The sequence below is a fragment of the Miniopterus schreibersii genome (genome assembly GCF_964146895.1).
Source record: "Miniopterus schreibersii genome assembly, chromosome: 18".
Lineage (NCBI taxonomy): Eukaryota > Metazoa > Chordata > Mammalia > Chiroptera > Miniopteridae > Miniopterus > Miniopterus schreibersii.
This window is the reverse complement of record NC_138121.1, coordinates 2,227,988-2,250,926: the sequence shown is the minus strand read 5'-3', so window position 1 is coordinate 2,250,926 and position 22,939 is coordinate 2,227,988. Positions and strand designations below refer to the sequence as shown.

Here is a 22,939-nt window from a genome sequence, read left to right as displayed (position 1 = left end):
CGCGGGAGGCGGGGCCGGGGAGCGCGCAGGCGCGCGGGCGCCCGGCTCCGCTGCGCCCCCTCTGCGGCCGGGGGACCCGCCTGGCCTCGCGCCTGGGCGGCCCGCGTCGCGACCCCTAAATTCTGCCCCGTTGGTTTCCAAAACTGTTACTATGGGGACCCTCCAGGGAGCCACGCGCGCTGAATCCTTAAGGTGCCTCTTAGCTGTATGCTGACTGCGGTTTAACTCCCGGTTAAACACATTGCCCAGCTCGTTATAGTTTAACACCTTCCTATCCGTGTAGGAAACGTCCAGACCCATAGAGGATTTTCCTGAGCTTACGTGAGCCAAACTGTCGACAAGTGCGGGCAGCAAAATTTCAACAAGTTGACATCATGTTCCAGGTAAGGGCAGTTTTGCACCTTATTTTGTTATTTTTAAAAATTTATCTTTATTGTTGAAAGTATTACAGATGTCCTTTTTTCCCCCCATTGATTCCCCCCCACAAGCCTTCTCCACACTATTGTCTGTGTCCATGGGTTATGCACATATGCATATATGTTCTTTGATTAGTCTCTCCCCACCCACCCACCCACCCCTGCCTTCCCTCGGAGATGCCTCAGTCTGTTCCCTGCTTCTATGTCTCTGCATCTATTTTGTTCATCGGTTTATTTTGTTCATTAGATTCCACATATGAGTAAGATCATGGGATACTTCTCTTTCTCTGCCTGGCTTATTTCACTTAGCATAATACTCTCCAGGTCCCTCCATACTGTCCCAAAGGGTAAGAGATCCTGCTTCTTTACAGCTGCGTAGTATTCCATGGTGTAAATGTCCCACAGCTTTTTTACCCATTCATCTACTGATGGGCACTTGGGCTGTTTCCAGATCTTAGCTATTGTAAACTGACATTTCAAGTTGTCCCCCAGCTCCCTTAAGCTGTCCTCCTATTTTTTGTGTGTTTTTTTTATTTTGAATCTCTGGTTGAGTGATTTTTTTTCTACCCTGTCTTCTAATTCGATGATCTGATCAGATCCTCAGCTTCCTCTAATCGGCTGTTTATTTCTTCCAATGTATTCTTTATTTCTGCTATGTCATTCTTAATTTTCTTCATAGTTTCCATAAATTTTCTCATGCTGTTGAGCATCCTTACAATCAGTATTCTGAACTCAGTATCTGATAGATTGCTTATCTCCATTTCATTTAGCTCTTCTTCTGAAGAATTCTCTTATTCTTTCATTTGGGGTTTGGTTTTTGTCTCCCAATTTGGCTGTGTGTTTGGGTTTGTTTCTGTATATTAGTTAGGTCTGCTAGGATTCCCAGTGTTTTTGGAGGGTCTCTAGTGCAGGCCAATGTCAGACACTGTTTATGACTGGCCTTGAGTACCTTGTTTGGAGCTATCAACAATCCACAGCTTGTGGTTAACTGTTGGGGCTTGATGCATTTGGAAAGGACCAAGATGCACGCCAAAGTCCGCTTTTCCAAGGCTGGGGTCCAGAAGCAGATCAGGAAAAGACTCAAAGTACCCAGAGATCCGCTTCTGCCAGTAGGCAGATTAATCTGAGTCTCTTAATGAGCCTCAGGCCGTAGACTACCGCAAGGCATAAAACTCCACAGGGTGGGGCCAGAGGTTTTCTAATGGGTGGGGCAATTGCTCCCCCACCCCCAGGAAAAAGCTGCCTGCTGGCAAAGGTCTGCCTAAAAAGATGGCCTCAGTTGGGTGCGAGTGGGAGGCAACCAATCGATGTGTCTCTCTCACATCGATTTCTCTCTCTCACTTTCTCTCCCCACTTTCCACTCTTTAAAAAATCAATGGAAAAAATAGCCTCTGATGAAGATCAAAAAAACAAACAAAATAAAGTAATAGTTCAACATGAACCATGACACATATTGCTTCCTCCCCTAATTTAAAGTCAACATTTTCATATCCTTTGGAAATTTATTCTTTGAGTAAACTAGTTTAGAAATGTTTTTTATATAATAAAATAGACAAAACATTATTTTTTAAAAATTATCCTATGCAAAGTATACAAATAGTAGTTAATAAGCATTTTCAACAACCATGTCCTGCAATGGAACTCGCCTGTGCAGCAAAATAAAAGGAATGGAATATAATAAAGTATTAGCAGGGGGCAAAATCAGAGTCTTTTCCAACCAACAATTCAGCAGTTTCCAGAGTAAACATTCAGAGTCTTATTAAAGCGTGGCTCCATTTGTTGATGTTTGACCATTCACATCTTTTAAGCCTCACTACAGCTGCTCTGTGTTCTGCCCATCTGGGCAAACTGATAATACAGCTCAAGTGGTCCCTTTCTTTATACCAGCTGAAGGCTCAAACCATCGGTGGGTACCATCATGCCAGACCCACTCAATAAGCACATTAACACATTAACTCCCTCACCATTCCCCATTCTCTCAAGCCATTTATTTCACCATCTGAAAGTCCATCCTGCTTGCCCTAAAAATATTTCTTATTTTACAAGGAATCTCTTAACACTTTAGTGTACGTGCCGATCAGTTTTGATATGCAAACCAAACACTGAACGATGTTCCATCCTTCCCACTGAATGGTGACAAGGGTAAATTAACAACAAAAAGTTTTCGGAGTTAATGTATGAAATTTCTAGTATCAAACCAAAAAAATATGTTCCCATTGTATATTGGGAAAAGGGACATTAAGGTGGCGTTGTCTCCTTAGAGATTAGCAACAGAGGGTGTGGCCCAATGAGAGGCCAGGCATGCGCAGTGACAATGAGAAAGCAAAAATAGCAACCCATGGGAAGATAGTATTGGGGAGGGCCCTGAGCTTTTCCTTGTTTTGCGCCCAAAGTTTCCTTTCCAGGTTTAGAAATGCTTGTATTATGTTAAGTGAAATATGTCAGTCAGAGAAAGACAAATACCATATTATTTTACTTAAACAGTAAAACCTCAATTTTGGGGACCCGGATTTAATGGACTTCGGATTTAACGTGTAAAATTTCCGGTCTGTATGTCATATGTGAATTTTACCCTGTTAATTTCAAAATGCTTTGAAACAAGATTTGCTTGTAATTAAAGTAGCAGGTGTGGTTTTTTTGTTATTAATTCATTATTATTTTTAACAAATTTGAGAGACTAGGTATGTTCAAGAAAACACAGTAGTAATTTCCCTGACATAAATAAACATGAAATATCTACAACTATAGTCTACATATTTAAATACAAGTGTCACCACTTGAAAACAATGTTAGGTGAATGATTAGCATGTAATCACAAGCATCTCCTGCGGTAATTGGTTCTGTTGTCCAGTGGCATGACTTCCTGCAGCAGTTTTAACCTGTGCTGGCTGATGTCCATCAAGCGCTAAGCCATGCCCCAGCAGTGTGTATTTGTTTACTCCCAGTTACTGGTGAATGCGCATATTTACTAGACCTATTCAGTATAAATTTAAAATTACAGTGCCCAGCCCATGTTAAGTGTCAACCTAAGAACCAGGAGGTCAGAGTTAAATTCTGGGTCAGGGCACATGCTGGGGTTGTGGGCTTGATCCCCAGTAGGGGGCATCCTGCAGGAGGCAACCAATCAATGACTCTCAGAACTGATGTTTCTATCTCTCTCTCCCTCTCCCTTCCTAACCTCTCTGAAATCAATTTTTTAAAAAACATATTAAAATTGATAAAATATCCACTTAACTCCTTGAAAATCAACGAGCCACAAACTCCACATACAGAGAATGGATTCCTGTTTTTCCTTTCGAATGGCCCTGCCTACAGTGCTCCAGATTTCATGGACACCCCCACCATGAGCTGATGTCATCATTTTAGAGACATGAGCATCCATTTCCATCTTCAGAGGAAACATCTGCCTTCTACGGGTTGCAATGTCCTGCAATTCCCGTCTATTAAAATTGTCACACTCACCAGATGTGGTTTAAAAATCAGGTGAAATGTACTTTTTTGCTCTCTTTTTCCCCACTCCAGTTAAATCTGGTCATTTCTACCTGAAAAATATGTTGAACATGTTCATTTCCCTTCATAATATTATATTTGAAATAAATTACCCCAGCCTCTCTAGCATTGTCATGTACAAGGTCAGAACTAGCTCCCACAAGCTTTCCTTATGGACTGCATTTCCTTCCAGCATGGCCATCTTCAGCAGTGACCTGCCACAGGCCGATCCTCATTCATGTGCCTTTTCTCTTTTTTTCTTTTTTTTAAAATATATCTTTATTGATCTTTTTTTAGAGAGAGGAAAGGAGAGGGAGAGAGAGAGAGAAACATCAATGATGAGTGTCATTGATCGGCTGCCTCCTGCACGCCCCCGACTGGGGATCAAGCCCACAACCCGGGCATGTGCCCTGACTGGGAATCGACCCGAATCGCCTGGATCCTAGGTCGATGCTCAACCCCTGAGCCACGCCCGGCTGGGCCATGTGCCTTTTCTTAACAATTCTATGCCTCATTCGTTTCTGCAAAATTTAGTGCGAAACACCAAATTTACAGACAATTTAATGGAATAACAATTTAAGTTACATTTAATTGAGATACATACAATTTACATATTCCTCATGAGGTTAGGAGATTTCATATTCCTTATCCAGGCAAAGCTCAGCCTCAAGACACTAGAATCATGGCTCATGATCAGAAAGGGAATGACAGTTGGGAAACACAGAGTAATTAATGCATTGATGTTGGAGAGAAACTGGCTGGTACTGTTTAAAACAGATACAATAAGAAGAAAGATAATGGAAAGGGTGTTTAAAAAGACAAAGGTGCTCACCAGAAGGAGGATGAATTTGGTAGCTCTGGACTCAGGGCAGGCTCCAGAGGAGACGTGGGCCCTGTGGATGTGCTGGACCCTCTGCTTGTGTCTGTACAGGATGAAGACCATGAAGCCGCTGGCCCAGAGCATGAGTGCGAAACACAGAACATCAGGGGACATTAACAACACTACATATAAGTCTTGGTTTTTCCTGTGACGAACAGAAGAACAGTATCCAAAACTTTTTACATTTGTGTTGTTTTTGATGCCCAAACTGCTAGACATAAACATAAGAAAAATGACATTTACCAGCATTTGCAGGATCCAGTACAAGAAAATCAAAGGGGTGACGTACTTGGGAGCTTTCACTTTAAGCTCTGCCCACCTGGAGTTCATGGGGCTGATGGTGATGGCCTGGAAGATGCTGAGGAGGCAGGTGGTGCCAATGGACACACCCCTGCTCACTTGGCGAACATAGGGGAAAAATTTACATCCAAAATCACTGAGATGGCCATACCACCCAAAAGATGTCATCATATAGTGGATTCCGCTAGAGAACAGAACCAAGGAGTTGGCCACAGTCAGGTTGTTGACAATCAAATCTGTGGGCCTCAGCCTGCACCCAGTGAAATAAAGGAAGAGATAATGGTAAAGCAGAGAGAAATTCCCCAGGACTCCAATAACAGTGTGTAGTAAGAAGACTGTTCCTACGACCAGATCCCTGGTGGCCATGCTGTCTGTTCTCAGTGACCGATATTTTCTTCTGAGCTAGAGAGGACCCTGCATGGGAATATGAGGCATAAGCCACACGCATCATGTCAGCTGAACCCCAATATTCTCCACTTACCAGCAGTTCTTACTGAAATACTGACTTAAAGTTTTTCTGTCATCTAGAAGCCTCTAAAAGTTGAATGTGTAACCATTAAAGAACACTTTCAAAGTATGAATCACTGCTACTAAGACCACACTGGCCAGCATGGCTCAGCGGTTGAGCATCAGTCTATGATCCAGGAGATGAAGGTTGGATTCCCAGTTAGGCCACATGCCTGGATTGCAGGCTTGATCCCCAGTCGGGGGTGTGCAGGAGGCAGCCAATCAATGACTCTCGTCATTGACGTTTCTCTCTCTCCCTCTCCCTTTCTCTTCCTTTCTCTTTCTGAAATTAATAAAGAGATATTTTTTTAAAAAACAAACAAGACCACACATAAAATAACTTCTTTATCCCTCATAAGCTCAAGAGGCATTTCTTACAAAGGTGAGTACCACATCAGCGCAGAGGTGTTGAGTTTCGTCTACATTCACACACTGGTTAGGAGCAGAGTTAGGATTTGTTCCTGGCTGAGCTGGTAACAAAGACAGTGCATTTAATCTATAATGTAATAACCTACTAGTTACCTGTGTTTTTCAAAGAAACCAGTTGTTTTTGAACCCTGTCATTTTGATTTCCATTTGTGGTATTTTATTTTAAAATTTTGATAACGTCAAGTGTCCACTTATTTATGAAGGTTTATTCTATAGGCAAATATAAACTTTGAATAAAGCTTTAGAGATCTTCATAGAAAGCAGGTGTATTAATTGCAAAATAAAACTGCAGGTACCTGCCCCATGACAAGTTGGGTTAAATGAGTGCAAGAATGGTGCAATTTTAGCATGGCAACAAAGACTCATTTGCTTTATCCCAGGAAAAAAGTTCACTTACATAAGTCACAGAAACAGTGCTTTGTAGAAACAAAATTATTAATAACTTTAGGTCACATTCATACCTACTTATTAATAACTGAGTTAAATAAGATTCTTAGCAGTAAGGCAAGATTTGTATGAAAGATTAACATACTAGACACATAAGGCAAAACACTTGAGTATTGTGTAAATGGCATACTTGCATTCGATTAATATAATATTTAAGAGCAACAGAAATGCCAGAGTGTCCCAAAAAATGTATACACACGTTTTGAATAATTATAAAGGCAGTGTTTATTAAAATACATTTTATTTTCAGAATTGAACTATCAGCTGTTTAAGTGTGTATACGTTTTTTGGGAACACCCAGTATTTGAGTCTGAAAATACTGTCTGAAAGTTTTAAAGTTATATTTTTTAAATGCTGCTTCTTTAAGTGGGAAAGATGTCTCCATAGAAAACATATACACAATTATTAAATATGTTTAGCAAATAATATACTCAGTCAGAAAAAATATTTTTATTTCAGTAACAGCTCTCAGACACAATTTCTTTGCAGGATCTGATGATTCCTATAGATTTAAAAGCATGGACCTATTATGGGTGCACCTCTAGAAACCTGAAAATTATGTCTGTGATTCCCACAAAGTTGGCTGAACAGAGATTTACTGCAGAACTCCAGCCATTAAGCATGTTAAAAATCAGAGTTCACAATCGCTGGATAAAACACAACAATGAATGTCAGTGAGGACTGCACTACATCACATCAGGAGCCGTCAGGGACTGGAGCAGGTCTAGGACCATCTCTTTTTACCCACTCAGCTCAAGCCTCAGGAATTCCTCCCCCTTACTCTGTGGCTTTGGTGCTGGACCAGGTTCACTCACAGAAGATTGTCTTTGTCCAGTATGTGCACTTACCCAGACTCCAGATACAACACCTTCCCTTACAGACTCTACCTCTCAGATTGATCAAGAGAAAACTCACCGACATCTTCCCACTGCCTGGATGCTGACGCACGGTGAAGTCAGCACTGTTAGTACATGTGAGAGGGAGGCAGCCAGACCCTCAGATATGGGTTGTGATTCTGTGACCTCGCTTCCCCTGGGAACTGCAATTATCACTTCACCTGTAGCAGCACTGGCACTAACAAGCTTGGGAGCTGAGAATATTTTTGGAAAACTTTGTTCCAATTACCAATTATAGGAAACAATTACAAGTATCTAGAGAACATCTACAAAGAAGGAGATGAGGTTAGGAGACACATTTTATTTTCCCTGATCCCTGGAAGCAGACAAAGTCTCCCATGAGAGAGAAGGACCTGCTGAGGTCTGGCCGATGAGGGACTGGCAGTGTAGCATGCTTGCCTTCCTGAGCTATCTGCTTCCCTGAGTTCTTCTATGCAAAATCTAATTCTTTATCACTCTTCAGCGCCTCTGCAGGAATCACAGCGTGTCTTTGCCTGGTGGCAAAAAGGTGGGGTTTTTTGTTTTTTGAAATTGATTTCAGAGAGAGAAAGGGAGAGGGAGAGAGATAGAAACAATGATGAGAACCATTGATCGGCTCCCTCCTGGACGTCCCCTACTGGGGATGAAGCCCACAATGGGGCATGTGCCCTGATGGGGAATAGAACCAAGAGCTCTTGGTTCATAGGTCGATGCTCAACCACTCAGCCACCCCAGGCAAAAAAGTTTTTCACTTAAACCAGTTTCAGCTTATTAAAAGGAAAACATCTCGGCTTCCAAATATAAGGGGTCCACACCACCCTAAGCTTTTATCTAAAACGTTTACTTAAAACAGGCAGGAAGCAACCGTGCCCCTAAACACGTGAAGGACATTCTAACGCGCGGGAGCCTAGATGATCAAGTTCACTGGGGCAAATAGGAAAGGCCCTGGGGGCGGGGCGGGTGGTAGACACGCCCCTTTCCAGGCCAAGTCCGGTCATTGGCTTAACCGCTTTCCCACGAGCTTCCCTCTCCCGCTCCGCAGTGCAGGCCCCGCCCCCCTGCACCTCCCTGCGCCTGCGCCTGCGCCTGCGCAGTTTCCCGCAGACCCGGAAGCTGATCTGGAGCCCTGGAGGTCACGTTCCGTTGAGGGATACTCAGTCTGTCTCCTTCACACCGGCGCCTGGTGGCTTCCGGGTCCGCAAACCTGCACAGCTCGGGTGTGGGGGCCGCTACGGACGTTAAAATTCTCGCGCCCGCCCGTCCCCCTCGTGGCGTGGCCCTGTATCGCCGTGAGACGTCCCGAGCCCTGGGATCAGCTTCCGTTATGGATTAAAATCACTCGGAGGCGGAGCCCTGCCGCCTGGCTGCCCCGCGGCGGTGTGGACGCCACCTGCGTCGTCGTCTTCCCGCCTGAAACCTTTCAGCGGCCCTCCTCGCCCACCCCTGCGCCGGCTGAAGCCCTCACTGGATACGTGGATTCTCGCCGCCCTCGCAGGTGCCCACCCCCGGCGGGCAGCGCCAGGCGCCGCGCGCTCCCCCGGGTCGGGGGAGTCTGCAGACCTCACCCCTCCTGCGACACGCGCACACCACCCCACTCTTCGCGTTCTCCTAGGGCGGGACCTGCCTCTCCCCTGGCCCCTCCTCCGCTCCGGGCGAGGTGACGGGCTGCGTGTCCTCTGCAACCTCCTGTTTCTTTCATTCCAAGGCTCTTCCCATGACTGCTAGTGGTGGTGCGCTTACAGCCCCAATACCCCCCCCTGGGAAATGTTCTTCCCATTGCAGGGGGGGCATCTTTATTCCATTCCTGTATCCTCAAACTTGGTTTAAATTTGATCCCACATTTCTTAAACTTTTTCTTTTTTAAATATATCTTTATTGATTTCGGAGAAAGGAAAGGAGGGGGAGAGAGAGAGAGAAACATCAGTGATGAGAGAGTCATTGATCGAGCCCGCAACCCGGGCATGTGCCCTGACGGGGAATCGAACCCCTATCGCCAGGATCCTAGGTCAATGCTCAACCGCTGAGCCACGCCCGGCCAGGCACAATATCAGATGTAACCACATAGTTATACTTTATAAGGGGAAGCCTTATTTTATAAAAACATACCAGTTAATGGATGTAAAAGGAATGTCAATTAGAAAAGCAGAATTTAAATAATAAATAAAAAATCTAAGGGAAAATTATCATTTACTCTTAAAATCAACCACTTCATAATAGATGGGGACTAGGAATTCTTTTACAGTTAACCCTAAAAAGAAAAACACACGAGGGTTAGGGCTGCAGACCCTGTACAATTGAAAATCTGTATAACTTTCGACACCCCCCCCCCAAAAAAAAAACTAAAACTACAGCCAGCCCTGGACATCCGTGGGGAATTGGTTGCAGGACCTCTGAGGATACCACAATCCATGGATGCTCAAGTCCTCAAGGCCCTCATATAAAAGGGGATAGTATAATGCATGCGGTCAGATCTCTGCATCTCGAATTCCCAACCAGATCCAAATTGGTTGGTTGAATCCCTGGAAGCAAAAAAGCAAAACCCACGGATAAGCGGACCCGCGCAGTTCAAACCCATGTTTTTCAAGTCCAAAGTAATATCCCAGATTGCTATCTGGCTACTCCTGTGAAAGGGTCCGAAATGCGCGTGGGAAGCAACAGCGCAGGACTCCCACCTTTTCTTTTGGGGACTCCTTCCCTGGCACAACTTCATTTCCCAGGAGTTGGCCCTTTGCCCTGAGCAGTGGGGAATTTCGCGCTGGAGAAACCTGAACGGCGGGCAGGGCTCCCGGCATGTGCAGATTCTGCCGCTCCGTCAGCCGTTCCACCCCCACCACCAACCGCCCCCCGGCGGATTCTGGGGCGCAGAGGTTCTTTAGAGGGCGAGGCAGGATGCTTTCTGTAGGCCCGGCTTCCAGCCCCGAGGGCTCCCGGGACGGGAACTGCGTTTCCCAGAAGTCTCTGCGGCAAAGCTCCTTCGGGCCTTGTAGAGTTGCATGCTGGGACCTGAGCCGCTTCCACCTCCGCGGGTGCCTGGATTCTGGACTACATTTCCCAGAGGCCTCTGGGGCAGGCGTCGTTAGGCGCGCCCCGCGGTGCGGGCCGGGAGACGCGCGTCTGACGCACGGGGTTTTTAGGCGCCGGCTTCCCAGGACGCCGCCAGAAGTTACCCTCAGCCCTTGCGCCCCCTCCCGACGCCCGGTTGATCGTTCGGCCCCGAGCGGTAAGTTGTTAGCGTCGCCGGAGGAAACCGGCGCGGGATGCGGCGGGGGGTGGCGGTGAGCGAGACGCCCCTGGCGGGGAGGCCTGAAGCGGCCTCGGCCCGTAGCTGCGGGAGCGGCTGCGGAGAGAAGTGCGCGCGTGTGTGTCGGTGTCAGGACCGGGCCGCGCCCCCGGGGCTGAGGTGCGCGGGAGCGTCAGTGAAGTTGACAGGCCCTGTCCCCGCGGCCGTGACGCACTTGTGCGTGATTGTGTGTGGGGGTGACTCGGCGGGCCCCGTCCCCGTGGCTGTGACACGCGCGCGTGGGAGCGTCTGTGGGGGGACGCGGCTGGACCCCATCTCCGTGGCTATGACGCACTTGCGCGTGATTGTGGGGGGGCCACGCGGCCGGGCTGTGTGTCACTCGGGGACTCTGCTGTGTGAGTTACCTGCGTGTGGGCTTCGCCGGGGTGGCAGGGCCAGGACGCGTCTCCATGGCTACGGGACGTGCCTTTGCTCCTCTGTGGGTGGTCAGGGCCCCGCACGGTGACTCTGACGTGAGTGTCCGTGGGTGTGACAGGGCCGAGGTGATTCTCCTGACAGTGCGATTGTTTGGCTGAGACAGCGGCGGGATTGAGCGAGCCCCGGAGGCGGGGCCATGGGGAGGGGGGGACACCTGTAGCTGTGATGTCGCTGCTGCCCCTCTGCCTTCACCCTCCAGCCATGTGGTACCTGCTGCCTAGGCGCAGTGGCCCAAGGGGGAGTCAGAGCCTGAACCCTGTATGAAATGGGAATGACCAGCAAGAAGGACTGTGGTCCTGAGATGACAATTTTAGACCTTAAAGTGCTCTCCATAGAGACTACTCGAGTGACAGGAGGGAAAGGCCTCCGGAATAAGGTTGCTCTCTTGCAGGGGCGAGGTCCCTGACTTGGCAGGTGCGGGGGAGTGAACGGCTATATAGTGACAAAACCTGGGTCATTACAGCCTGGTCCCCAGGAATCTCTGAAATACTCAGGTTCGAGTTCCCCCTTGTTTCTGGTTGGTTGTAGATGTGACATGGGGACCCGTGTGGCCTGGGAAGGTATGTTCTGATGTGGCCTGTGCTCCAGAAAGGACCTGGTGTCTCATTCTTTCCTTCTCTCTCCCCCAGGCCAGATTCTCCAGAAAAAATCGCATCCCCAGGAGGGAGAAGAATCATTGCACATCTTAAAATCAAGGTTTAGATGAGTTTTGCTGTTGTTCAGAAAGTGATTTGGTTATAGGGCTTAAGAATATTTGCTTTCCTTGGCCCGAAATGTCCCCCCTAACAGTGACCTATCCCAGTAATTCCTTCCCAAGAAGTGTGACAGGGCTGTGCAGGTGTAGTCCCCAGTGTACTCCCCACTGACCCACCCTCTCTGGTGAGCATTCACCTGTTCTTTTGGCCAGTTGTTCACACCCTCCTGTGTGCTTTTTTCTAAGAATCTGATGGTGTAGAATACTACTGGGAGGTGAGTGTTTGCGATTTATTATAGAGTGTGATGTGGGAAGGAGGCTATTCGTCCTTAGGTGGAATCAGACACTAGACATCTTCAGTCTTTTCACAGGCCTGACTTTCGGAGCACAAAAAGGAGAAGGTTTGATTGTTTTAGTCAGTAAATGACAAAGTAAACAGCCTTGTGAGGCTTTTGAGAGTTGGGGTTCGAGCAAAGGTCTTTGTCATAAAGGCAGGGATTTTTTTCAGTCGTATTAGCCAGGTCTTCTTTGAGGTCTGACTGACAGTTTAAGCTTATTTAGTTGCATCTTGTATGAACTGTGAAAAGCAATGGATACTGGATATGAGTTTTGGATCTAGAGCCCAGGTTGGTCAACTTTTTCCATAGGGGGTCATATATTAAGTATTTTATGTTTTGTGGGCTACATATAGCTGTTTCGTGTTCTTTTTCAATAGATTTTATTTTTTTGGAATGGTTTTCGATTTATAGAAAAATTCCAAAGGATTTTTAATACAGAGAATTCCCTGGTACCCTGCCCCCAGTTTCCCCACTATTACCAAGTTACATTAGTATGGGACATTAGTTGTGACGGATAAGCCAGCTTTTATACATTACCATGAACTAAAGTCCATGCTTTATTTATTTCCCTTAGTTTTTACATCATCTTCATCTGTTCCAGGATCCCATCAAGGAGACCACGTTACAATTCGTTGTCGTGTTTCTTTAGGCTCCTCTTGGCTGTGACAGTTTCCCAGATTTTCCTTGTTTCTGATGACCTTGACAGTTTTAAGAGGTACTGGTCAGGTATTTTGCAGGATGTTCTCCCCTATTGTTGTACTCAGGGCCTGATAGTATTTCTGAGACACAGGGAAAGGCCTTTGTTCAAGATCAGGGAGGTGATATTGGTTTGTCACCTGTTTTTTCAGTACTGGGGGGTCTTGTAACAGTTTCCTTTTGCTGCTGTAACATATTGCCACAGATTTAGTGCCTTAAAACAGCACAGATTTGTTATCTTAACAGTCCTAGAGGTCAGAAATCCAAAATGGTGTCTCACCGGGCAAAACCAGTTAGCAGGGCTGCGTTCCTTTTCAGAGACTCTAGGGGGCACTCTTTTCCTGCCTTTTGCAGTTTCCAAAAGCTGCCCGCGTTCCCGGAATTGCAGCCCATTCCTCCATTTTCAAAGCCAGCAAAGACAAGCCCTCTCAGGTCACAGCCCTCTGACCTGGCTTCTGTCTTCAGATCTTTCCCTCTCTCCTTCTGACACCCCTCATCTACTTTTTCAATTACATTGGACCCACCTGTATAATTCTGGATAATCTCTCTATATTAGGGTCAGCTGATTAGTGAGTTTAAGTCCATCTGCAACCTAACTCCCCTTTGCTATGTAATGAAACATTTTCACAGTTTACAGAATTAGGACATGGGCATCTTGGGAGACAGCTGTTCTGTCTACCACAGGCCTACTCATTCAACTTTCCCGTAATGACTACAATATCACACTCAACCCCCATAACTGTGGGGGGCCTTTTAATTTGGGACTGCCTTAGGTTATATTTTTTTAAATTGGATTAATGCAGGCCTGCTGCAAAAAAAATTCAATTTCCTAAGGAGCTCATAAAGAAGAAACTGAAATTACTTACCTGTGACGATACGGTCTAGAGCTAATGACTATTGATATTACAGTGTACATGTTTCCAGTCCTCCCCTCCTGCTCTAAGCATGTGTGTATGGTTTTGTTTCTAGAGCATTGAATTCTGCTAATTGATCATGTAAATAAGCCAGACTCTTCAGGTCTTAGTTTGTAAAAGGGATCCATGGGTCATGTTATGCCTGTCTGCTTGTGGGGAGGGGAGAGGTGTGCCTATGATCCCCTTCTTGCTTTGAAAAAATTTCCCATATATTTACCCCTTATAGGATAGGAGATACATCAGTTGAAATTGATCCCATGGCTACAAATCAAGAAAGAGAGACTTTCAAAATCAGACTTTCTAGGCTTTTAGTATTTCTTTCACAGACGATGACAGTGATCACTGACACATTACAGATATGGACTGAAGAAGTGACATTTCCAGGGGCAGATATGAGAAAAAAGTATAAGATGACGGTAGTTAAAAATGTTCACATAAATCTTCCATATCCCACAGAAGACAAGATTCAGGCTCTCGGTAATGTTCTTAATTTGGTATCTAATGTTCTCAATTTGGCATCGTTTCAGCTGAATTTTTGATGCAGGATCATGAGTGTCCCTCTTTTTGCTGGTGGGGAGGGAACCTTTCCTTCTTACCTGACTCAGAATCTTTTTTTCTTCTTCTAATATTGTTAATTAAAAAGAATTTCATTCTTAAGAGACTCTGAAAGTTTTTAGTTAGCATGGATTATATAGACAGCAGGTGTGAGAATCACATATTTTGGGGACGAAATAGGATTGAGTTTCTTTTATAAAAATGAGTCTAGGGGTGTGTGACATTATTGATCTTCAGAAATCGCAGCTAACGTGTATTGCATAATTGTTACATATTATTGTGCTTTATGTAGGTTCTCTTCTTAATAGTTGAGACAGTCATACCTGGTAGGTACTATTTTTACCCCCGTCTTACCTGTAGGGGAACAGACACTCTGAGGTTAGCAACTGTCAGAGCTCAGATTCAAATCCTGAAAGTCAGACCACGGGCCTGTATTCTTAATTTCACCTCCCACGTTATACATACCTTTTAAAACCGACCTTCATGGCTTGGTGATTTGTCTTAAATTCCTTTATCAACTTAAGTCAGTATCATTATTAATAAACATATGCCATTATAGCAGACCTTAATTTATTTAATCTGTCCTCTACTGTGAGATATTTCTATTTCTACTTTTTCATTTTTAAAGAATTCTCAGATACTTTCAACAATTAAAATAAAATAAAATAAAATAAAATAAAATAAAATAAAATAAAATAAATAATTCTCTGGAAAATCAATAAAATTGATGGATCATGTCAGTCTCAACGCCCTGGTTGTGATGTTGTGCTGTACCTTTGCTACGGTGTTCCATTGGGGTGCGCTGGGGAAGGGTGCGCAGGATCCCTTCGTATTATTCCTTATAACTGCACATGAATCTACAATTACTTCAGTAAAAAAACTGTACCGTAAAAAATTTCTCTGAACATTCTTGTGTATATATAGGGTGTCCCCAAAAAAATGTATACACACTTGAACAGCTGATAGCTCAATTTTAAAAATGAAATGTATTTTAATAAATACTGCCTTTATAATTATTCAAAGTGTGTGTATACATTTTGGGGGGAAACCCTATATATGTGAACTATTATAGCTTCTTCCTTGGGATACATTCCAGAAAGTGGAATTTTGAGTCAAAATCATACTTCTGTTAAGTGCCTGTTATGTGCCTGACCCTGTGGTATTAGTACTGGAATCACTGAAGGGACACCGTTACCTGTCCATTGCTTATAATCTGGCAAGGAAAGGTAACTGAATGGAAGAAGCAGGAGGCAGCCTGTGGTCTATGCCTGTGGCGAATTGCAGGTGATATGCCCTGACAGGTGCTAAGAATGGCATCGTTCTCACTGTAACCACTCACGTCAGGTCATGACCAAACAATCCTGAATGTGCAGGCTCTTTGCAGAGATAAATAGAATTTATTTTGTAAGTTTCATACCTTACATATTTTTTCTAATAATGTTTGGTGCAAAGTGAAGACTAACAGGGTCAGTTGATTTAGCAGTTGTCTGCAGGACACCATGGCTAAAAGGACAAGTTCAGAAGTACAATTCACCCACCCATCAGGACATAAAACCAAGCAGCATCGAGACAAGCGCCAGCATCTAAGACATCCTTTGGAATTTTGGTCATTGTGTCCATTCACGACTCCAACATATGTGGGCATAGGTAGACATCAAAGAGTTGGTTTAGGAAGTGAAAGGAAATAAGGAAAAGTTACTAAGTAAAATAATCCAAAAATTATCTGAGCTTTTTCTGCAAGTTCAAGATGAAACTTTGTTTTTATCTTTTGAGAGTCTAAATTCCCCTTAATAAATTTAAAAGAAATAAATGCACACGTTTATATGTCAAGCCAGTGCGTGGTTGTAAATACCCAGTGAGGTATACTTATACAAAAAGAAGAAACTTAAGGCCAGCTGGCGTGGCTGAGCGATTGAGCATAGACCTGGGATCTAGGAGACCAGGTTCGATTCTCCGTCAGGGCACATGCCCAGCTTGCGGGCTCAATTCCCAGTTGGTATGCAGGAGGCAGCCAATCAATGGCGCCCTCATCATTGATGTTTCTCTCCCCCTCTCCCTTCCTCTCTCTGAAATCAATAAAGATTTTTTTTTTTTTAAAAGAAACTCAAGATCAAAGGGTGTGCCGGGGTCCCCAAAGCCACCGCCAGGTTCAGTGATTCTCTCTAGATGGACTCAGGGTTCAACCCATCGCCCTACCCATAGCTAAGATTTATTATAGTGAAAAGGTTCAGGGCAAAGTCACCAGAGGGGAAGGCGCACAGGAAACGCTGGAAGAAACCAGGCGCAAGCTTCCAAGTGCAGTCACACAGCACGTGCTTAAGCCCTCCGCCATCAAGTTCCAACGACACACAGTGTTTATTGGGAAACTCACAGCCAGGGAGCACAAGGTTTTTATGCCGCATCAGTCACATAGGCATCATCTGCCTGACACATACAAAAATTCCAGGAGCGTGAGCCACGGTTATCAGTTAGGGAATGGGGGGAATGCTGGAAGTCCAGCCAAGGACTAATCTTGCAAGCAGGTTCAGACCCGCTATGTTAACTCTTTTCTGTGCAAGGGATATGTAATTTTCCAGGATGTTCTCTTCTATTTTTATTTTTCTGTTTCCCTTTCTGTTGATGTCTTATGATGTATCAGTGTCTGTGTGTTTGTGTGTGTGTGTGTGTATATGTTCATATATAGAATTTTACAACTGTAATGTATCCTCTTGTTTTACTAGCCTGATTTTCCTACTGACGATGTGTCTGAAATATTCTTCATGTCTAAGTATTTCTTCCAACTTAGCACTGAATAACCACTAACATCAATGTTCCACATTGATAGTCTGCATGTTTTTACGCAGTCAGCTCTTCTGGACGCGGAGTGCTGAGGCTGCCTGGGCATTTCCTTCTCCTTCCTGTCCACCTGCCATGTCCTGACCCACATCACCCTATCTAGAGGCCCGAAGAGACTCGAGTTTGGATGATGCAGCCCCTCCTCACCCTGAACTGTGTGACTGGAAGGAGCAGGATGGACTCAGAATGAGGCTGAGCACCCTAAACACACCCACTCAGGTCCAGATCACAGTCCTCCTGCGCAGAGTTAGAGGTTTAAGGGGGCAGTCTTCACCCAAGACCACCTTCACTTTCCTGAAACCAGCCTCAGGATCAATGATTCAGGACTAGAAGGACTCCTAGAACTCACTGGAAGATATTCTACTCAAGGGTATGGTTATTACAGGGAAAGGGTACAGATTAGCATCATCCAAGGAAAGAGGCGCATAAAGTGAGTTCCAGGGGCGTTCACAACATGAGCTTCCATTGTCTTCTCCCCAAGGAGCCAGGACTTGTTACCCTGCTGGCATCAACAAATGACTACACACAGCGCATTGCCAGCCAGGGAAACTCACCAGAGCACCAATATAGACATGATTGATTGATTCTTTGCTCAGATGTTAACCTCAGTCTCCAGTTCAACTGATACCCCATGACCCAAAATCCCCATCCCAAATTACGTGGTTGATCCTTCTAGAATGAAGAGCTCCCACTCTAAGACTGTTGGGTGTGGCCAGTTCCACCCAAAGACTCTTGGGTATGGCCAGCCCCATCCTAGGATGTAGTATGGCCAGCTGGTACCCAAAACAAGGACCTTCCTATCAAGTATGATGCAGATTACTTCTCAGAAGCTGAGGACAAAGGCCGGACTTCTGTTTGGTCAAGGCCAAATTCTTAATACTTAACCCCTAACAGGGAGCTGGCCAGAAATCCTCTTGCTAAAATGTCTGGGTCTGAATTCAAGGCAAAATATAAATAAAACTCCTCTGTTCCACTCTGTGCCACTGGGTTTCCTAGAGTTCGCGGGAGCGCTTGTTTTTTTCCTGATGTGCATTGTCTGTGTGGGGGTGTTGGGGATTGAGCTGGGGGCTCTTTGGAAGCAAAGATGGAGGAGCAAAAAGGTTGTATGATGTCACTTTGGGGACCACGGTGCACTGACTTCAATGCCTCTGTCTCTTCGTCCAGCTCTGGTTTCTCTGGACTCTGTATCTTCGGTGAAGGAAACCCCTAGACAACTCTTCAGTTCTTCATTCTAAAGCTATGGCCCACGTAAGTGTGTATTTCTCTTTCCTTCTTGCAATGTGATGTTCCCGTCCTGTGGCTGTTTTTGTGAATTACCCCGAAGCCTCCTGCCCAAGTGAGCCCCATCTGATGACGTTCCCAGTTCTCCCCGTGCCGATGAATGGTGACTGACACCACGCCTGCCTTTGTGGCCCATGTTCACTAATATGGAGCTAATTATTCGGTTTCGTGCTCAGTTTTTTTTTGTCAACAGGAATGTTGGAGCAATGGAGAGAGAAAGTCTCTTGAAAGATTTTAGTCGGGTCCGTGGTTTGATTAGTTGGAGATGTTGGACCCATTTGAGCACAGGAGAAAATGAAGATTCTCCACTGATGTTGCTTCCAGTCAGATAAGAGGGAGTGTTCATACTTGTTGGTCCCAGGATTAGTGTGTGGTGACAGCCCAAGCTTTATGAGGCTGTTAGAATCCGGTAGGGCTGTGACTGAGGCCTGTGGACTCAGCAGCGATCCTGCTCTTGCCAGGAACCCAAGAGGTCACTTTTGTTGTTGAACAGAACTGCCAGACCTCTGTGCTTCTGCATCACTTGCTACCAGTATCCTGTCAATCAGGAACAAAGGACAGGCAGGGGTAGTGGTGGTCACAGATAAGAGCGTCCGGCACGGAGGAATAGATGACCACATGCTCCCAAGAACTGGGGAGAACCTTAGTCATTTTGTCCAACCTAAGTGTCTAATTATAATAATTAAGTCTAATCCACCCGTGATGATTATAATGGAATTTTTTTAATGTTTTTGTCATTACAAAGGAAGGCTGCTTAAAAGGTAACCTGGCAAAATGGTGAACTGGAGGCTTGAAAACACTCAAATATGCCAGCCCTGTTTTCAAAGATAAAAGATCATATGTTACATTTCCAAAACAAAACTGGAGGAGTTCTTTTCTTTCCCCTCAAATGGCAAAAGATGCTCTAGCAGTCCACCCCTGCTGAGGATGTGAGGATGTGAGGCAGGCATGTGGCGAGCTCTGTGCGAGGCAATGGGAGGGAACCTCGGACTGTTTTATCCCTGCTCCGACAGGTTGGTGTGCCTAAGAATTCCACAGTGTAGCTGGTGTTCTCTGCAGGAACATGAGGGATTCTGCTTGGCACAGCCATATCCCAGGCTTCCAGTGTGCGCGCTGTATCCACTCTACCCAGAGCGTAGCCCTTCCTCTCCTGTCCTTCATCTTGAAACTGTGCCCTTCTGTTTCATCAGGGACATGTGGGTTTGTGTTCTCAGGGTATGGTGACGTTCTCAGATGTGGCCATCAACTTCTCTCAGGAGGAGTGGGCCTGCCTGGACTCGACGCAGAGGGACCTGTACTGGGAGGTGATGTTGGAGAACTATAGTAACTTGGTCTCACTGGGTAAGTTGCCTGCATCGTGTAGCTTAGCCTCTGCTCCCCGAGTGTTGGCCCCCTCCACTGTGGATTTTAGGACTGTCTTTCAAGAAACAAGTTGAGTTTTCTTCCTGTTCCCAGGGAATGCTTGTTGAGCTTTATCGAGTTGGAAAGGGGGCATCACACACCTTCCTCTTGTCATCCATCAGTGATCTTCCCACCTTCATCTGGCCCTTCCCGTAGTTCCTGCTCTCTTCATGAGCAAAGGATGAATTAGAATTCTGGAACATTCATTTCACAACCATCTTCAAGGAAACCAAGCTTCATACTGTGATATTAGTGTTTATACCCAAATTGCCTGTGCTCTGGAGCGACTTGATTTCTCTGTAGAGGTGGATTGAGCAAACAGAATTCATGTAAAACCAAACTGAGCATATTTCACTTCTGACACACGTGCCTGAAGTGAGGCTGAAAGTTATAAATCCATGAACTTTGAGTTAAACATTAGACTATAGTGTCTTGTAATTGTCTCGGGAAATGTCTTATTTTTCTGTTAGTGAAATAACAACCATAATATTTATGGCTGATATTGTGCTTGCTGTACACCAGGCACTGTTGTAGGCACTGCGTGTGAGTGTGTGTATAAATACATTTCATGTCATTCTCACAAGCTTGTAAGATAGGCACGATGATTGAGCCTGACTTGTAGATGAGTTCCCTGGGGCGAGAGGACGTGGTCGCCGGAGGAGTCGGAACAGGAGCCGAACGTGAGAATTCCGGCCCAGAGTCTGTACTGTCAGCTGCCATGTTCTTCTCCTCCAGGGAGGAGGCCTTCAAAAGTTTAAAACAAGACCTGCTCCTTCCCTGTCCGGTCCACGTGTTTGCTCTCTACTTCTTTCTCTTTTTTGAAGTCTCTGTGATTTTTTACTTTCAGGTGGTTGTAATTTGATTTTCCTGGGCTCCCCAGGTATGTCATCACAATGCCTACAAACTACTCTTTTTCATCTTCATTTTGAGAGTTTCCCCTCTAATGTCTTTTGCTTGATCGTATCAGCTGACAGGAAATGGGTGGGCTGACAGCCAGTCCTCAGTGTTCGCCAGTAACGTTGTGGGAGCAGACGTGGACTGTACATTCCAACTCGGGTCTGGTTGGTTCATGTTTACTCTGTGGGAGAAGCTTTCGGTTTGTAGTTAGGCCTGTTTATTTGCTTTGTTTCCCTAAAAGGAAACAAACGTGGTGCTCTCTTTTCTTCTAGACTTGGAGTCACCATATGAAACCAAGAATTTACCTACAAAAAAGGGCATTTGTGAGAAACGTTTTTCCAAAAGGAACTCAGCTGAGAAAAGGAAGCCCCTTGGCCTTGACTGGGTGTGCGAAGGTGAGTCGGAAGGAGCGCAGGGCCCTCCAGAGGGGAGTATCAACCAAGTGAAAATCAGCTCTGTGAGAAAGCCCGCTGGTCGCAGAAATACCTCTGTGAGATCACATCAGAGACTTCATAATAGGGAGGATTCCTATGACTGTAAGGAATGTGGGAAGGCCTTTAGTCGTGGCTACCAACTTGCTCAACATCAGAAAATTCACACTGGTGAGAAGCCCTATGAGTGTAAAGAATGTAAAAAGGCCTTTCGTTGGGGTAATCAGCTTTCTCAGCATCAGAAAATTCACTCTGGTGAGAAACCTTACGAGTGTAAGTACTGTGGGAAGGCCTTTCGCTGGGGTTCGAGCCTCGTTATCCACAGGAGGATTCATACGGGCGAGAAGCCGTACGAGTGTAAAGACTGTGGGAAGGCCTTTCGACGTGGGGACGAGCTCACTCAGCATCAGAGGTTTCACACTGGTGAGAAAGACTATGAATGCAAAGACTGTGGGAAGACCTTCAGCCGCCTGTATAAACTAATTCAGCACAAGAGAATTCACAGTGGTGATAAGCCCTTTGAATGTAAAGACTGTGGGAAGGCCTTTATCTGTGGTTCGAGCCTTGCTCAACATAAAAGAATTCATACGGGTGAGAAGCCCTTTGAATGTCAAGAATGTGGGAAGGCCTTTACACGCGTAAATTACCTTACACAGCATCAGAAAATTCACACTGGTGAGAAGCCTCATGAGTGCAAGGAGTGTGGGAAGGCCTTTCGTTGGGGTTCGAGCCTTGTTAAACACGAGAGAATCCATACTGGTGAAAAGCCATATAAATGCACGGAATGTGGGAAGGCCTTTAATTGTAGCTATCACCTTACGCAGCATGAGAGAATTCACACTGGTGAAACGCCTTATAAATGTAGGGAATGCGGAAAGGCCTTTATTTATGGGTCAAGCCTCATGAAACATGAGAGAATTCATACAGGGGAAAAACCCTATGACTGTAAAGAATGTGGGAAAGCCTTTAGCCACAGTCATCAACTTACACAGCATGTGAAAACCCACATCATGAGTGTAAGGACTGTGGAAAGGCCTGTGACCACGTGAACCATTTTAGAGGACCTGAGAATTCACACTGCTGACAAACCTGAATACAAAGAATGTTCGGAGGCCTCTAAACAGCATTCATTTCTTTCACCACATGAGGAAAATTCATGATGTGATTTAACATAAACTGTTCGCTGGTCACTCCTTATAAAGTATCAGGATAGTCAGGTTAGAAGCAAATTTGGAGACTAGAGAAACCATCTTCCCTCCATGATTACAACATACTCAGTGTAGGCAACTTTTTTACTGAGTGGGTTGGTTTGATGGATACATAGAAGGTGTCCAGCACCTTTCAGTCTCAGTTGAGATCCGTCCTGGGGAGTACCTGCTAATGCAACATACGTGCAAAAGCCTTTCATCGTGGCACATTCCCTCCGGGCCATCACCACCACCATCATCCCACCTCCTGACTCCCTGTGAGACTGGGAAAATTAGCTTTTACCCCTGTGCATTATTTGTGAGGATAACTACCTAGTACTGCTGTTGTGGTGATTAAACAAGTTCGTACATGTAAACGCCTTGAAAGTGTTTCTGGAATATTGCGTAAGCTCTCAATAAATGGTAGCTGTTGCTGTTTCTGTATCATTCCTGTCAGTGTTGCTACTAATGAATTATTACAAGAAGATCCCCTGTGGGGGTGACAGTTCAGACAAGACTATCAAACTTCTACAAGAAAATACAGTTTTCACAACCTTGGGGCCCATAGTGTTTCTTAGGACATGAAAGACACTAAATGTAAAATAAGGTTAGTAAGTTGAACTTCATCAAAAGTACAAAGTTCCATTCT

The 22,939-nt window shown here is 45.3% G+C and overlaps 2 protein-coding genes across 11 annotated transcripts; one reads left to right on the top strand and one right to left on the bottom strand.

The window, feature by feature from the left end:
- Nucleotides 1-27: 27 nt before the first annotated feature.
- ZNF331 (zinc finger protein 331) lies at nucleotides 28-22,739 on the top strand. Of its 10 annotated transcripts, none has more exons than XM_081118330.1 (6): nucleotides 10,423-10,563; nucleotides 11,691-11,757; nucleotides 17,102-17,463; nucleotides 18,258-18,341; nucleotides 19,589-19,715; nucleotides 20,945-22,739. In XM_081118330.1, the coding sequence occupies exons 4-6, from the start codon at nucleotides 18,333-18,335 to the stop codon at nucleotides 22,150-22,152; spliced, it is 1,344 nt and encodes a 447-aa protein (XP_080974456.1). In that variant the 5' UTR covers nucleotides 10,423-10,563; nucleotides 11,691-11,757; nucleotides 17,102-17,463; nucleotides 18,258-18,332; the 3' UTR covers nucleotides 22,153-22,739. The 10 variants fall into 10 exon arrangements, with proteins under 10 accessions (XP_080974460.1, XP_080974461.1, XP_080974462.1 ...); XM_081118331.1 differs by having other exon boundaries at nucleotides 11,691-12,030; XM_081118332.1 differs by lacking the exon at nucleotides 10,423-10,563 and adding an exon at nucleotides 10,795-10,979.
- Nucleotides 4,513-5,984, bottom strand: LOC308547637 (vomeronasal type-1 receptor 4-like; the record flags this gene model as incomplete). The annotated part of the gene is made up of 1 exon (XM_081118341.1): nucleotides 4,513-5,984. Exon 1 carries the CDS (start codon nucleotides 5,449-5,451, stop codon nucleotides 4,513-4,515), a length of 939 nt encoding a protein of 312 aa, XP_080974467.1. The 5' UTR covers nucleotides 5,452-5,984.
- Nucleotides 22,740-22,939: the final 200 nt, after the last annotated feature.